This window comes from Triturus cristatus, chromosome 1_1, assembly GCF_964204655.1.
Source record: "Triturus cristatus chromosome 1_1, aTriCri1.1, whole genome shotgun sequence".
Lineage (NCBI taxonomy): Eukaryota > Metazoa > Chordata > Amphibia > Caudata > Salamandridae > Triturus > Triturus cristatus.
Window position 1 is genome coordinate 845854432 of NC_140579.1, and position 17324 is coordinate 845871755.

Sequence of the window (17324 nt, forward strand, 5' to 3'; positions counted from 1 at the left end):
TACCCACACCCATTGTCCAAAAGAAATGCGATATGGATGAACTGGTCAGGCAAATTTGCGTACGCTTTTCCACCTCTCCCACTAATTCCATTAGTTGTACGAAAGCTACATCAGCATTCCCTCACGCTGATCCTAGGAGCTCCAACATGGGCCAGACAACCGTGGTACACCACGCTGCTGGAACTCTCGGTAGCACCACACCAAAAGCTACACCTCTTACCATGCCTCCTAACCCAGAACCATGGAGAGATCAGGCACCCGGACCCAGCTCAGCTCAACCTTGCGATCTGGCTCCTGAAATCCTAGAATTCGGATACCTAAACCTTCCCCCTGACTGTATGAATGTCATCAGAGAAGCTAGACGCCCTACCACTAGAGCCTGCTACGCAGCCAAGTGGAAAAGATTTGTTGTTTATTGCCATAACAACACAATCAATCCTCTAGACGTGTCTATACAACACATCATATGCTACTTACTCCACCTACAAAAGTGTAATCTAGCATATACCTCCATTAGGCTACACCTCGCAGCAATTGCAGCTTACCTACAAAACAGGCAGCACCTATCACTTTTCAGAGTACCTGCCATTAAAGCCTTCATGGAAGGCCTAAAAAGAATAATTCCCCCCAGAGTACCACCCTCACCTGTGTGGAACTTAAATATCGTTCTCACAAGGCTAATGGGGCCGCCCTTCGAACCTTTGCATAAATGCGAACTGCAATTTCTCACATGGAAAACAGCTTTTCTTGTAGCCATCACTTCCCTTAGAAGGGTCAGTGAGATACAAGCACTTACCATCCAAGAACCTTTTCTTCAAATGCACCAGAACAAGGTTGTTCTCCGTACCAACCCAAAATTCCTACCTAAAGTCATTTCCCCTTTTCACCTAAACTAATCCGTAGAATTACCGGTATTTTTCTCGCAACCTCAAACTGTTGCAGAAAGGGCTTTACACACGCTAGATGTCAAACGAGCCTTACTTTACTATATCCAAAGAACACAACCTTTCAGAAAGACCAAACAACTGTTTGTCTCTTTCTCTCCACCACACAAGGGCAACCCCATCTCAAAATCAGGGATAGCTAGGTGGATTGCAAAATTCATCCAGATTTGCTACCACAAAGCAAAACGAATGCTATCCGTTCCCCCTAAAGCCCATTCTACACGAAAGATAGGGGCTTCTATGGCTTTTCTAGGGAACATCCCATTAGATGATATCTGCAAAGCAGCTACATGGTCAACACCGCACACTTTCACTAAACACTACTGTGTAGATGTCCAAACCAAGCAACAAGCTAGTGTGGGCCAGGCTGTACTAAAAACACTATTTCAAACAACTGCAACAGATTCCGGTGGTCGCCGCTAAGGTTGGGAATTGCTATATAGTCTATGCAAAAGTGTGTAATCTGCAGCTCATATGCCTCGAATGGAATATGCTACTTACCAGTATGCATCTGTTCTTGGCATGTAGAGCTGCAGATCTACACACGCCCACCTGCCTCCCCGGCTTCCTGTATCTGTTCCAGTCTATCTTATTTAGATACAACACACATGGGTTTCTTCACTGTTATTACTACTCTGCATCTTTCCCTGCTGGCGAAAAACAATCTGAGGATGGAGCCGAAGCCCATGCGCAATACGATCCAAAGGAGGAGTCACCGACCTCGTGACTTCCAAAGACTTTCCAAGAGGAAAAACAAGCTGCAAACATCCGGGCCCAACACCAGATGGCGATCTATGCAAAAGTGTGTAGATCTGCAGCTCTACATGCCAAGAACAGATGCATACTGGTAAATAGCATATTCCATACCATATACTAGGGACTTATAAGGGCTCCCCAGAATCCAATCTGTAGTGTACCTAAGGTACTAGGAATCAATTTAGAGTGGAAGCTGCTAGGCTGGGGTCCTGAATAGCAGGGCCCCAGCCAGACTAAAGTCGAAAAACAGTGTTACAGCAGCAAAAAGTGGGGGTAACCATGAGAAGCAGATCCTACTCTCCTACAGCTTATTTTTTCTCCCTCATGTTATTTTCCCTACGGCTAGCAAGTTTATTAATTGTATTTAGGGGTCCCCACTTCTCTCAAGCTACAGCGCAAGGTAGGAGGACTGCAGATAATTTAGAAGAGGAGAATGCACTGGTGATGTCAAGGAGCGGGAGGGTCATAATGGAAGGCCCTGAGAGGATCAATGGAGTGCTATCTTAAAGCTTAGTGGAAAAGCTGTATGGCTCAGAGCCTTTGGGGTTGGAAGCTCGAAATTCCAAACTCTCCATGTGATCTACTAGTTGTTGCCACTCTTTTGAATTAATGAGTGAGTACATGAGTAATCTTTCCCATGGCGAGTACATGTCACATTTTGTAAAACCAGTTCATCTCTGATGGCAGTTCCTTCTTTTTTCACCTGAATCCGATGAGTTGCTTGGCTTCCCTTATTTATTTTATTTTTTTTAATATATTTTTATTATTTTAATTCAAACAACACAATTATCAGCAATACCAGGATAAATGTGCAATCAGGTTGACATGCGATGAGGTGTAATCCTATTTGAGGACGATCGCAAACATCAGACAAATGTACTTATCACAATAAAACACACTCCGTAGGAGCCACCACCCAGGGATCACTGCCGCCCAATTTGTTGAGTCAGTCAATCCTGTTGGTGAATCATAAGAGAAAGACGGCCTCCCGTCATGAACCTGACATTGCGAAATATAATGTCCCTGCCCTCCCTCTTAACCCACCCCCCTCCCCATTGGCGTAACAACTATAGTCAATCATTTGTAGTTACAGGTCTCAGCTGCGTCAGCATTAGTCAAATACAAAACATCAAGCAATGACACACTTCTCTGCTGTCAAAGGTAGCCCCCAAGCGCAAAATCAAAGTGCCCAGCCCCCTAAAGCAGGGCAGTCCCTCAGGGCGGTGCTTCTAACTCTGGCGCATCTAACTCTGGCGCGGGCGAATCCGCATCAGAGTCCGTATCTGGAATTTTTAATAACACCACCAGTGCCTCCCAAGCCCTCGCCATCTCCAGTACCTTTTCACTATTAGTGCGGGTTGCCAACTGCAATCTTGCTGTCCCCTCACATTCCGCCCATTTAAGAAACTCGACTTGCCATCTCCGAAAACTAGGGCCCTTCTTGGACTTCCAGTGGGCCGTGATTTCCCTCTTCGCCAGCAAAAGACCTAAGTCTATGAATTTTCGCTCATTCCCTTGTTCTTAGTGGTGTGAGAGAACCAATGCAGCAAACAAAGGTCGATAGTGGGCTCTATGTCCCTACTCGTGACGTCCCGCAAAAGTGTGACCACCTCCTCCCAATATGTCCCCATCTGAAGGCATCCCCACCTCATGTGGGAGAAATTCGCTCCCGCCACACTGCTGAATTCATGCGAAAGTGCTGATTAATTTTTGCTGGTGTAAGATAAGCCCTGTGGAGTATATAAAAGTGCACCAATTGGAAGCGGGTGTTCCTTGTGCTTTTCCATGCCCGTTCTATTGGTCCCGCCCACGCTTTCTCAGGTATGTCCATAGCTAAATCCCCCTCCCCATTTTGTCGAAGCGAGCACAATGGGGTGAGCCTCTTGTGCGTCATTCGGCGGTACAGGCACGTCACCGCCTTAATGGTGCCGGCTGCCAGAACTACATATTGACAGGCCATTGAGGTTGGAGGTTCTCTAAGCCCCTTCTTCCAATGCGCCTGGATGGCCGTCATGAGCGCCATATGCGTCAAGTAGTCCCCACGGGCCAACTCATATCTGTCCTGTAATGCCAGCCCCCTCTCCGCTCAGTCATTCAGCGCCCCCCAATCGCCCCCATGTGGCAGAGCAGTGCACATCACCAGCGGGATCTCGGGCATACGGCCGCGCTATTTTTGCTCGCCGCTGACTTCTGTTCCAGCATCGACGACTCTCGAGTAAGAGAGGAGGCCGGGAGCGGCAACTGCAATATTAATCGTGAAAGCATCTGTCTATTAATCTGGGCCCCACCTGTGTCAGCTTGGCCCCGGAATGTCCGGGCTAGTGTCTGAGTAAGCCACTGCAATTGCACCGCTAAATATTACATTTCAAAGTCAGGGACCGCTAAGCCACCCTCCGATCTTGGTCTCATCAGCGTGTTAAGTGCCACCCTACGTCTGCCCGAGGCCAAAAGGAACCCAACCACCATTGATCGAAGCTGTTTAAAGACAAAGGCCGCAATCCAAATAGGCAGCGTCCTGAAATAATATAACAGCCTGGGAAGTGCTATCATCTTAAGAAGGGCCACCCGCCCAGCTACTAAGAGAGGAAGTGTGCCCCAAAACTCAATACAGCCTTTGAGCCCCCTAATGGCCCTGCCAACATTACCCTCCAGTAAATCGGGTTGGGTATAGTAAATACGAGTGCTGAGGTACGTCAAGATTTGACTCTCCCATTGAATACCCTGCGCTGTCGACGGACCATCGGTCGTAGGGACTGCAGGAAACAAACAAATCTTCGCCCAGTTTACCTTAAGGTCAGCAATTATACCAAGGTTAGCCAATAGAGTCTTTGCACCCCGAAGGTCTCCCTCCGTGTCCGCCAAAAATATAAGGAGATCGTCGGCGTAAAGTGCGATATGGTGAACTTGCTTGCGCACCTGGATCCCCCGATAATGCAGGCCCGCTCTGACCCAGGCTGCCAACGGCTCCATGGCCAGGGCGAACAGAAATGGGGATAGGGGGTAGCCCTGCCTCGTTCCCCGACCCACGACACAAGCATCCGAAATCAACCCACCCGTTTTAAATCGCGCTGTAGACTGGCGATATAAGAGAGCTGTCCAATTCACAAAATCATCTCCTAGGCCAAAGCGCCGCATGACTTGAAACAGATAGGGCCATTCCAAGCTATCAAAGGCCTTCTCAATATCTATTGCCAGCACAGCAGCCGATGCCATATGAAACATATCCGCATCTAAAATACTTAGAAGGCGTCGCAAATTTTGGGCTGTATTCCAGGACGGTATAAACCCCGATTCCTCTTTATGTATCAGTTGCACCATATACGGGAGCAGACGGGTCCGCCAATATCCGGCTTAAAATCTTATAGCCCGTTGTCAGCATTGATAACGGACGATAGGCCGTCCTGTCATAAGGAGGTTTCCCTGGCTTTAAAAGTGGTATAATTACCGCCTCACGAGTAGTGGCAGGTAGAAGGCGCTCCCTTCTTGCAGTGTTGTACAACATTACCAACCTTTGCTTGGCTTCTCTTATGTGAAAGAGGATTATCTTGTGTTGTATTACACCTTTCATAGTGGATGGTAAAATGCAAAGGAGGGTTGTATGGGGTGGGCAGGGATGGGTTATCCCAGATTGCTTCTGATGTGCCCTAGAATATCCTTTCAATACGTCTGTCTGAGTGCTCATTCCCATTAAATGTGTAAGAAGTTTTCCTCTGCCTGACCACATCTCCAGCAAAGCGCTTGGTGTTCGGGTACCTTTTGTGGAGGCGGGCTGGTGTGGGTAGCAATGGTGTATTATTTTGAAGGCGCTGAGGTATGCTGCGTAATGTTTTGGGAATATCACGCAATAGCAGATCCTAAGCTTTATTTTCCACTGGGTCCCCCAGGGGTAGGTCCCAACTGCATTGGTAGAGGTGAGGAGGAGTTTCTGGTTTGAGGCTTGAATCATCTTCTACGTCTCAGATATCAGCCCTTTGTTACCTAAGAAGATCTTTGTGAGGGGCTCAAAGGATGTCAATTTGCATGTAGCCTCCCTTGCATTAGCTGTGTGAAGGGCCCAGTGACGTAACTGACCATATTAGAGTCTTGTGGTTTCAGGGATATGGAATTCTTGTATGTTTTCTGCAAACTACTTTATAGCACCGTCGTTGTAAAGCCCTTTTTGGTGACCTTCTGTTCCCAGATGTACAAGAATGTTCTTGTCGGTGTGGCTGCAAATGCGCTCTTGGGGCGAGCAGCCTGGGATAGCCACGCTAGATCCCATAAGGGGTGGCAGGCTACTACCCTGTCCATTTTAAACCTGCTTTCCCATGCCGTCCACTCTGAGATAAACCAGAGGTGGGCCTCCCAGTAGCATTCCAGGAGGTTGGGGCAGGCAAGGCCCCCTCTCCATGGGGAGCATTAAAAGTTTATTTGATATCGTGGTTACTTCCTATTCCAGCCTAAAGTGCGGAATCTCTTCTGTAAATTTCTAATATCTGCTTCTGGGATGGGTGTTGGAGGAGATATAGTAAGCATGCAATTTTGACCATGTTTATCCTACCAAGCCAGAAGAGGTATAGTTGTTGCCATCTCCGCAGGTCTTCGAGAATACCTTGGCAGTAAAGCTTTCAATTAGTACGTGACCAGTCTTCAAGCTGGGGGGTTGATCTGTAGGCCTAATTTACGCAAGGATGTTGAGGCCCAATGGAATGAGGCTTGTGCTTTCAGAGCTGGTAAGTCCTGTGACTTTACCATGAGGGTCAGCAATGACTATTTATCTTTGTTAATTCTGAACCCAGAAACCAGTTCAAAGTGGTCTAGTAGCAGTAGTAATGTCGGCAAGCAGTCAGGCGAATTGGTTAAGGTAAGGAGAAGGTCATAAGCAAACAGATTAAGTTTATGTTCAGAGCCCCCGAAGGGGATGCCTGTGATTATATGGTACTGTCTTGGTGTCGGGGATAGTGGCTCTACTACGGGAGCGAACTAGAGGGGGCAACCCTGTCTCATCCCCCTCTTGAGTTTGATCGGGTCTGAATAACAGGCAGTGACTGTTGATCCAAATTATTGCCGTTTGGGAGCTATAGCTGCCAGTATTTTGTCTTTCATTCCGGGGCCCATTTGAATTTTTGTTTGGACGACCTCTAGAAATACCCAGCTGATGCGATCAAATGATTTTTCGGCATCCAACGAAATCAAAAGCTGGAATGTCCCTTTAGCTGGCTTTTTTCTCCGTAGGTTCTCCCACCTTGTCAGTTGTGTATGAAGCCAACTTGATACCGGTAAATTAACCCGAGCACAAGTTGGCCGAAGAGACGCGCCAGGATTTTAGTGTAGGCCTTTGCGTCCATAGTCAATAAAGCGATATGACATGCAGAGGGCTGGCTCTTTCCCAGATTTGGGAATTAGAGTTATCTCGTCTTTGCCCATTGTCGGGGTGAGACTAGATGGATGCGTGAAGGAGTTAAACAGGGTCCCCTGTGGTATCAATAACTCTGACAGAAATATTTTGTAAAAGGCAGGTGTTAAGCCTTCAGAGCTATGGAATTTACCAGTGGGGAGTGGCTTGGGTGCCTGTCTAATTTTATCGTCCGTGGTCGGGGCTTCCAGGGGGTCCCAGTAATGGTTGTCGAGGAGTGGCCAATCGCAGTCCTCTAGATATGCCCTCATCTCTTAATGATTATCTGGGGTCACGTGTATAGCTCCATTAGTATGTCTGAAACGCAGCCCTCTTTAGGGCCTACCCAGTTGTGTAGGAGCCGTGTGCCGGCTTGAAAAGTTTTGTTTGAGGGTTCATGACGGAGCCTTCTTGTCCGGTTCTATACCCTTGATCTCGGCAGTGAGTTTGTCTTCTACAATGTGCACCTCCTTTTGCTTGGCTAAAGAGATCATGCCCCCCTTATAGTTGCCTAGAAAGTGTCCCACAGTGTACGTAACAATACGTCTTAGGTAGTGTTGTGCTGGAAGTATTCAGTGATCACTGAGCCTAGTGTTTGCCCGTTAACAGGATCTCTTAGGAGTTGTGGATCTAGTGGGCAGCACTGTGGACCTTTTTTGGCGGCCAAGTTGTCTCTCTAGACAAGCTACATGTGTGTGGTCAGGTATGGATATATCCGACAAGGAGGCTGACTCTATTGTGCAAAGGAGCAACTAACTCCGTGACCAGGATGTGATCTATGTGTGAGTAGGATGAATGCACAAGAGTAAAAGGTGTAGTCGCTCTCGTCAGGGTGTGCATATAACATCAGGCATCTGTCAGCCACAGTTCTGTGATCTCTTTTTTTTAGGACCGCAGACATTGCGCCTGATTCTTGGTAGGCATGGGTTTTCCTGTCTCGTGCAAGGTCCCAGGCTAGCTTTAAATCGCCCCGGACTATGATGTGCTCTGTGACCACCTTCAGCTGTCGCGGTAGAAGGCCACAGAGGAAAGTATCTTGTGCTGTGTTTGGGACATAAAAGTTAAGAAGCGTGATCGCTGTCCCTCCCCACGAGATCGTGAGTTTGAGAAAGCAGCCTACGGGGTCTCTGGTGACTTCTGGTCCCCGTTTTAAACCTCCGGGTCCGTCTGGGTGCTAGCAGTGCTGGTGTAGCCACAGGATGGAACTTGCTTTTATCCAGGCCCGGCCCTGTTGCCAACTTTTGCTTGTGCCAGCAGATCGTGAATGTATGCAGCGCTGTTAAAATCACCCATCTGCAAACAAATGCCACTTTATCAGTTCGCCAATAGAGCTAACAGTATTCTGCCCTTTACCACCTTAACTGAAGTCCAAGGAGATCTTACACAACCGCCTCTCCAAATGCTGACCTCTTCATTCAAGGGGTGTGAGGATCGATATTTTATGCAGCAGCGCCCAGAAACATTCCCAATGTAATAAAAGAATGCCAAAACGGAAGGTACGAAAGAACACCACGCAGTCAGCAGCCAGCCCTGTCTTTAATTTAATTATGTCACTTAGGCTGTGGACACACTCCGCAAGAAAGGGGGTAGACAACACCAGCAGAAGGGGGGATAGGAACCATTGAAATGCGTCCAAAATAATGCAGGTCTGTGATTTTAATAAAACTGTACCTTTTTTTGTAGGAATCCACATTTTCAAGCCTGTTATCAGACGAGAAGCAGCCGACTCGAAGGTAGAAAGAACTCCGAACGCTACCTCTATGAATGTTGATCATTAATACCAAAACAAACTGCCAGTGTTTAAACCAAGGCTTGACTGACCCAGGGATAAACATTTAATATATTTTCAGAGTATTGCCTGCTACTATACTGTACTGAAGGCTATGCCATACCACACAATAACAGGCCATACCACAACTCATCATACCATACATGACAGGCTATAACGTACAATTAATGGTTATACCATACTGTATTATACAACGGCAATCCAAACCATTTTATACCATACTATACAATGACAGCCCATACCATACTATTTAATGGCAGGCCATATCATACCAGACTATACCATACAGTGGCAGGCCATAACATGCTATACACTGACAAGCAATTCATATCATACTATTCTATACAGTGATGGTCACACCGTACCATACAAGACAGGCCATACTATACAATGACAGACCATACCAAACTATGCAATGACAGGCCACACCACACCATACCATACAATGGCAGGCCATACCATGTTATGCAGTGAAAAGCCATATGTACATTTCTGTCCTAGGCAACTACAGACCATACCATACCGTACTATGACAGGCCATAAAATGTCATACTATACTATACAACTTAACTAAAAAACATTGACAAAGCCAATAGATCGCGCAAAGGCGAGACCTATTGGCTTTGCTAATGCTTGTTTCCATCTTGTTCCTTCACCCTGGAACACACTTTCCCTGGTTATGAGGAATAACCCTAATTACAAACCTACCTGTTAAACCTTCCTCCTGATTTAGCTATGCTCCTACTTTTTAGCACCAAGTGACCTCTGGGTGAACAAGGGCTTTTACAAAAATGTTTTATCATATTATCAAATATGAATCCACACATTTAGGGAGTGGCGAGTTCTAACCATGTATCTGTTCTCAGTAAAACATTGCCAAGGTTTCCATCTGTAAACCACACAAGGGACCTGATTCAACGATAGTCAAATACGTTTTATTATATTTTTTCACCTCTTTCTGTGATTTCTCAGGTGGCAGTGGAGTTTAGAGACACAGGAACAGTGTTGATCCTCCTTGCTCCTGCATGGGTGATAGCACCCTGTCCTTTAAACTCGTTAAGATGTCAGTGTATTTATACATGAAGAGCACATGGTCAAAAAGCTTGTTGACCAGCATAATTGTCCGCTTTATCATGTGAGATCATGAAGTCTGAATAGAGGAATATAATCCATATTTGTAGTGACCTTAGTAGGCCTTACTTTAAATGAAAATGATAAGAACATATTTGTTATGCAATGACCAACATTTACCTAGAATTGCAGTTTTACAAGTCTATCTTTCTTTATTTAGGGCAATCGGGTCTTAGTCCTATTCTCCTAGGGTATTTTAAGGTCTTGCCTGAGACAGCACATATGCTGCTGCTTGCTGTGATCTTTTGTTAACAAAAAAAATCCAAAAATCCTAAAAAGTGGCTAGAGCCCACCATTACTTCTCACTGGTTTACTTCATCAACACTCTCATTTTGTCTCTTCTCATTGGCCATGGTGTCTACTCATTGCGTCCAGTTTCACTTTGCCTTCGTGTGCTTGACCCTTTGATGAAGCATAGACCAAGTACTGATTGAGTTCTTTATTGGTGTTTATCCACTGGGCGGGCTGGTATTGAGATACCTTTTTTATTTCTCTCTCCTGCCGCGTTGCTTGTTGCCCCGTCACTTTTTTAGCATATAAAGTGAATACAAACTTTCAATATGTTTTCATGGAAGAAACCCAAAATGCTCTGGGTTCATTAAATAAATTGTATTGCCATATGGACTGACATGCACCATGCGATATACTGTGATTCGGCTCATTTGTGATGTTTGCCCCCTCTTTTTTTCTTTATTCTTTCTTACTGTCTTTTTTGTGTTTGTCGTGTTTATATGTCTAATAAAAACTTCAATTTTTTTTTAAAGGTTATTAGTCTGTGGTCTGACCCTTTGACCAGAACTACTTGCATGCTGTTAATAAGATTTTTACCAAAGAGTAGATGTTCTGAGCTTGTGCACGTGATTCTCTCATCCGGAGAACTCGATTATGCACACTAATAGATATGGGTGAAAGTCAAGCAGAACATTTGTGAAGGACTTATCGTAACCTAAATGCCTGTATAATAATAATATTTTTATGCTAGCATCAACATTAACTGATTGAGCGTGTTTTAACACTTATTTTATGGGCCACTTTTTATTGTTAGGTTTTGACTTATAGAGGCAGCTATTCGACTTCCTTTGCCATTTGTAGCTGCTCAGAAAATATCAGTTATCAGATTGTTTATTATGTAGTTGGAATATAGCTAGTGCCTAGTAGCATTAGCGGTTTCTTTAGTTCAGGCTGCAGGGAGTAAGGCCAGTTTAACTGCAGGCATTCCTGTCTGCTCCTTGAGAGCTATAATCTGCTTGATACAGATATGGCCTGTGTTATGGGCACCAGCTGAGGAGCATCAAGAAATTCATTGCAAAGCAATGACTCTGCTGTTTTATTAGTTAAGATCTTTTGGCAATTTGAGGAGTTAATCCTGTACCTGGTTCTTAAACTGTGGGTGGTATCATGTAATAGGTGGTAAATTAAAGATCCAGTCCTCCACAGATAGCATGGCTGAATTAACAGGCCCAAGCAGGCTTCCTATTAATACCACACATCATTGTTTGTACCTGTCCCTCATGAATGATGCCACAACATCATTACGGTGCGACGCTCTGGGAGCTGTGAACAGGAGTTTTCTTTTTCCTAACTTTCAGTGGTGCACCATTATGTGCTACTAGAAAGTCAAGTTGCCATTGAAGAATACATGATTCGATGAAACAGACCTTTTGCAAAACAGAGCCTCCAGCTCTTCAAGTTAAAGAGCAAATGATATGCAAACTGCAAACTTATATCCAGCTTGAACTTTGTATGGCAGTCATTTTTGTTTATCTCTCTCTCATCCACTCTTTCTTCTCTTGCATATTCTTCCCACTTTTCTCCTGACGGAATTACCTCTTTATATAGCTTCTTCAATTATTCCGATCAGCCCAGTCACTTTTCTTTTGTTTTTTTGTTCCATGATGCTATATGACTGAGCAGTCACACCTCTATATGAAAGCTAAACAACTGTTCACTCTCTTCTCTCTCCTCAATCTATATTACTGAGAAACTTTCTTCCCCTCTGTGTTTCACTTTCTTCTTTTCTCCCATCTCCCACTCCTCTGATGGCTGCTACTAACTTTTTTATTTCTTGCCTATAAGTTTATTTCTGTGTCCCCTCTCTTCCTCTTACACTGTCTTCATTTCCCTTGTTCACTTGATTTTCATTCTCTTCTATGGTTGTGTTATTGATTTTGTTTCTATCACTTTCCTAACCCCTTAGTTGCCTCTTCCTTCTCTGTACTTTCCTCCCCTTCTCTCTAATGACCCTACACCTAAGCAGTTTCACTATCTTTCTACTGAATAATCTCTTCCTTCTGCCCTTCCTTTTGACAGGGAGATGCCCGTTACCTCATCTCCAACTCCAAGGATCAAACTGTCAAGCTCTGGGACATTCGTCGTTTTTCAGGACGAGAAGCACTTGAAGCCTCTCGGCGAGCTGTGACCCAGCAGAACTGGGATTACCGCTGGCAGCAGGTTCCAAAAAAAGGTGAGAGCACCTGGCATGCATCTGACTTTTCCTTCATAGGTCATCCATCACAATATTCTATGCATTCCCCTCGTTTAATCCTCGAACCATCCTCTTTCTTAATCTATGTTTTTCCTCTTGTCTCCTCGTACCTAATTGTCCTCCTTTTGTTACTATTCTTTTCTTAAACTCCCTAACCTTTTGCATTCCTCACTATTCTAATCTTACATGGTAAAGCCCACCTTTGCTCTTTCATCTGTGCAATTTCCCTTCCCCCTTTATTCTCCACTTCCCTTTTTCAAATTGAACTATACTTCTTCCCATTTTTCAAACACTGCTGCTATCTTGACCAGCACTGAGGAAGCATCAGTTGCCAGGGGACACATCCCTCATGACATACAGAGGACATGGCGTCTTGCACACCCTCATCCGCTGCCGGTTCTCGCCTGCCTTCACCACAGCTCAACAATACATCTACTGCGGCTGTTCAACAGGCAAAGTTGTAGGTAAGATTTGCTGCTCTTGGAATGTTGCATATGCTTGAAGTTGTACTTTAGTGTTTAGTAAACTTATGAAAGGGGATTCTGTTCAAACGTTCCCCCCCCAAGGGAATAGCACAACTTTCGAACTACAGTTAGTTGACATGCGCTGTCTCTGGCAACTCTGTTTGTTTGGAGAGTCACCGAGCTGGGCTGAACCAACAAATTCAAAACAATCACTTCAGTTTATTGGAAAACCTAGAGCTCATAACTCTTAGCTGCCACGGTCAATAGCACTGCCCATTTTCCTTGGTCTAGGGCACACATCGTCTGAGGTTTTACCAGACCCATGAAAGTAAAGAGGACGCATACATCACTGAACTATTTCTTTAATAACAAGATGGAGATTTTGTATGTCTGCCATAGGGAGACAACACTATTTAGGTGGTGAAGGGACAGGACCTCTTATAGCCTAAAATGTCTGAAAGAACACTGATAGGAATAACACAGCTGATGGGGTTTTGACATGTTGTGCTGAATTGACCTAAGCTAAGGCTTCTTGCTTCCTGTGCAACCATAGGAGGAGTACTCCGAAGATATACACAATATTTAGATTTCGGAGAATGTATGGGAGTAATAGTACAGGTGGGTCCTTTTGTGCTGGTTGTATATAGCAAAAGGGGTCAGAAACTATGGGGCTGATTACGACTTTGGTTGTGCAGGAGCAGGGCGACACGCAACTGCTTGCTCCACCACAGTCGAGTGCTGGCCGTCTGTCATATTAGGAGTTTTCTCCTGGTCTTGCGGGCGGTCCTTCGGCATTCCCACAGCGGTGCCTTTGAAAAAGGCATTGCAATGGGAACGCCAAAGCAAGGTCCTGCACGGCATGGCAGGGCAGGGGGGCACACCATGTGCCCCCCTGCATCCCAGTATACAGGGGCAACAGGGGGCCCTGTAGGGCCCCTTATGTGTCCCCACCACTAAATGTTTCATGGTGGGCTCCCCGCCATGAAAAGGCTGGTGGTGGGAAACTCAGAATATGCTTGGTGGTGCCGCAGCGGCACTGCCAAGCATATTGTTTCCCTAGACCGCTGCGCCACCACCGGGGAACGCGGATCCCTTGCGGTTGCAGCAGTCCCAAAACAGTCCAACCATCATCCTTGTAATACGGCAGTCAGACCACTGGTGCAGCAGTCCCCGACTGCCATTGCATCTCCACCACGGGTTCTGGACTGCCGAACTCGTAATCAGGCGCTGAATACACTTTTGAGTGTTCTTTATATTTAATAGTCTATTCATGAACATCTTCTGTAATGGTGGTTGCTGTTAGAAAATGATCCTCTTATGTCAGATCAGCAACTTCTGTTCTACAGATCAAGAAGAAAGTAAATTGCCTGCATTGTGGAATAAGGTAGCCACTAACTGCCGCAAATTTCATGCCTATTCTAAATAGATGTGATTGCAGAATGTGGCACAATATGCATTTGTTTTCTGTTATAGATATGAAGTACTGTTCATTATGTCTTAAGATCTTATGTCCGACAGTCAGTCAATCATTGCTAATTCAGGTTCCTAACAGCATCGAAGCAGCCACAGTCCGTGCAGGTAAGAGTGGTGAGGCGGAGGGGCCAGGTGAGGGGGTATTTTGACGTATGATCAGGAGAAAAAATTAAATTAATAATTAATTTGCCCTCATCATCGTCCGTCGAAATCCCCCTCTCCCCCATCCGGCCCCACCGCTTTTATCTGCACCGGCTGCGGCTGCGTCGAAGCATTCCTATGGGAGACTGGATTAGTTCAAATCCAATAGCTATGCACAGGCATGCATTGTGACTCTCCAGTCGCAGACCACTACCTATTGGGCAAAGGGGGATGAAAATAGAAAAGAAGATTCTGAGAACCATGCTAGTCTTGTCTTAGATTAGATGTGTTCGAGGCATGTGTGCTGTAGATACACATGCTTTGCATACTCCTGCCATGTAGTGTTGGGTCTGGATGTTTGCAAGTTGTTTTTCTTTCTTTAAAGAAGTCTTTCCGAGTAACGAGGTAAGGTGACTCCTCCTTTTGGTGATAGTGCGCATAGGCATTGACTCCTTTGTTAGATTGTTTTCTTTCCGCCATTGGGCTCGGACGTGTACTGCTGCGCTCCGAAACCGTACTCCCCTTGATGCTCAATCCACTGTACCCTCAACGGTATAGTTATCGTACGCGTTTCCCTTTTTCTCCGCATATCGATTTGATCGGGAAACTCCATCTTCGGTCGGAAAGATTGTGGGCGGCCTTTGGGCAGAACTGCGTCGGTCCAGCCTTCTGCCGATGGAACAGACTCTGTTTCAATTCTGTCCTCAGTGCCACTCCAAGTACCCTCGCAATGACCTACATAAAGTCTGCAACTTGTACCTCTCACCGTAGCACAAGGAAGAAGATTGTGATGCTTGTCAGTCGTTCCGATCAAAGAAGACTCTTCTGGATCATCGTGCTCGACAACGAGAAATACTGTGCCAAAGCATCCAACATACTCAAGATATTTTCGGAGAAGAATCTGAACAGCAAGAAGCAACAGCTGCGGAAGAAGAGGGAGCCTTCTCTGTACCAGAATAAGATTCCGAGCTGGAATTCTGACTTGAGTCCGAGGACGGTCCACCGGGACAGAGTGCAGTGAGTACTAATGCACCTTTGCCCCATAAACTCTCTTCCACCAAACATAAGGCTTCAGCACCACCTCTGGTCTGCACTGAGACGATGTTTCTGATGCCTCGCCCTTGGGGCCGGCCATGAAACAAATGGTCAAGCCTTCCGGCTCAGGATTGTCTTCAGATCCGAAACCTTCCGCTCTGAAAGACAAGTCTAATTCGGAACCGAAACCTTCCGCTTCGAAACACAAGTCCGGTTCAGAGCTGAAACCTTCTGCTTCAAAGGACAAAAAGGACAAGTCCGGTACACACCAAAACCTCCGGCGCCGAATCCAAAGAAATCTTCTAATGCCCCAGGAACCAATACTGGACACATGTTAGCCAAAAAGAAAGTCAATTCAGAGGACACTGGTTATAAGATTCCTCTCAAGAAGAAGAACGACATGGCTACAAGCCCTATTCTCCAGTATTGAATCTTTCATAGATTCACATGCTTGTATCTTCCCCGTCGACATGGTGGCAATTAGAAAAGAAGTACCATAGAAGTACGTAAAGAAACATCCAATAGGGGAGACAAACTTTGGTAGTCGTCAGCCGCCTTATGTAGGTCCAAACTTCGGCCTATCACAGCCCAGCTCTAGACCTCAGCTCCCCAGTCAGAGCCACCAGACATCAGATTTCTAACTGCACGTCATGTGTAAGGGAGTCTCCCTGAGCTCTGCTCACTTTTTCCAGTGGTGAACTTTTGACCTTGTTTGAATTCAACTCAAGGTATTGTGTTTTTAACCTTCTTTTCTTAAAGATGTCTGAGGGTTCTAAGAAGAGACAGGGGCAGCGTCGCCATCGACGGGAGCGTCGACGGGTGCTCCTTCGACGGTAGTGTTCAAATCACCTCCTCGACCAATATCGGCAACGATAAGTATCCGGCGCCTCCCATCATCGATGGCGTCATCGACGGATCATGCACAGGTTCCTAGAAGCTTGCATCTGTTATCAAAGTCACCAGGAATTTCACCTCGCCTTTACTTCCTTCCTACTTCTGCATACGGAGGAATCAGGGGATGACAGTCTTTTCACAACTAAGAGTCAAATGTCAGGACACTGATGAGGAGGAGGAAGCACCAGCACAGTCGGAGTATATGGAAGGGGACTATTCTTTTACAGGACGCTCCCAAGTTCAGCGTTAAAACTCTTTTCAAGAGCACTATCCCTATGAAGCTTATGAACAGCGTCAGGAGATTCGGAGAGATTCCATGCTGGTCTCAGTCTCACTAGTCACGGATCTCAGACAAATGGTTAATGATTACAATAAGAGATTTCCGGACTCTCATGCTCCAGATCCTGTGACACCTGGTGGTACGGGTATTCAAGTTGCTCCGCCTCCACCTGTGGTTACTACACCGCCTGTTGGGCAGGCCGAGAAACAGGCTCCTCGATGTATTACCATCCAGGATGATTACATAGAAAGTGATCCTGATGATCAGCCAGAGGAGGGCGAGCTCTTGCAGGATACGGACCTTCTTGGCCAAGAGTGGGATGATTATGTGGCTCCATCTTCTCCGTCGCCATCTCCGGCCATTTCACCCCCTGGAGACATAGGGGTCTTCCATGAAGTTCTTGAGAGAGCCTCCAAGATGTTTGATTTGCCTCTACCCGTGGTGCAAACCGAATGTTTCTTTATGATTTTAAGGACACTTCAAAGAAATCAGTCCGATCCATCCCGATTGTCGACCATATTTGGAGTGAGGGCGTGAAAATAATGAAGAATTAAGCCT

General features: G+C 45.8%; 1 protein-coding gene across 6 annotated transcripts in view; it reads left to right on the forward strand.

Moving 5' to 3' along the window:
• Nucleotides 1–17324, forward strand: part of DCAF11 (DDB1 and CUL4 associated factor 11) — a 370711-nt gene that overhangs the window by 193351 nt on the left and 160036 nt on the right. For all 6 annotated transcript variants that reach the window (XR_014980723.1, XM_085650394.1, XM_085650380.1 and 3 more), the window contains exons 11-12: nucleotides 12305–12458; nucleotides 12791–12943. Coding sequence is in view for 5 of the 6 variants with exons in the window: in XM_085650394.1 (XP_085506520.1) it covers nucleotides 12305–12458; nucleotides 12791–12943 (307 nt within the window). In the remaining variant the exon portion in view is untranslated. The remainder of the gene's footprint in view (nucleotides 1–12304; nucleotides 12459–12790; nucleotides 12944–17324) is intronic.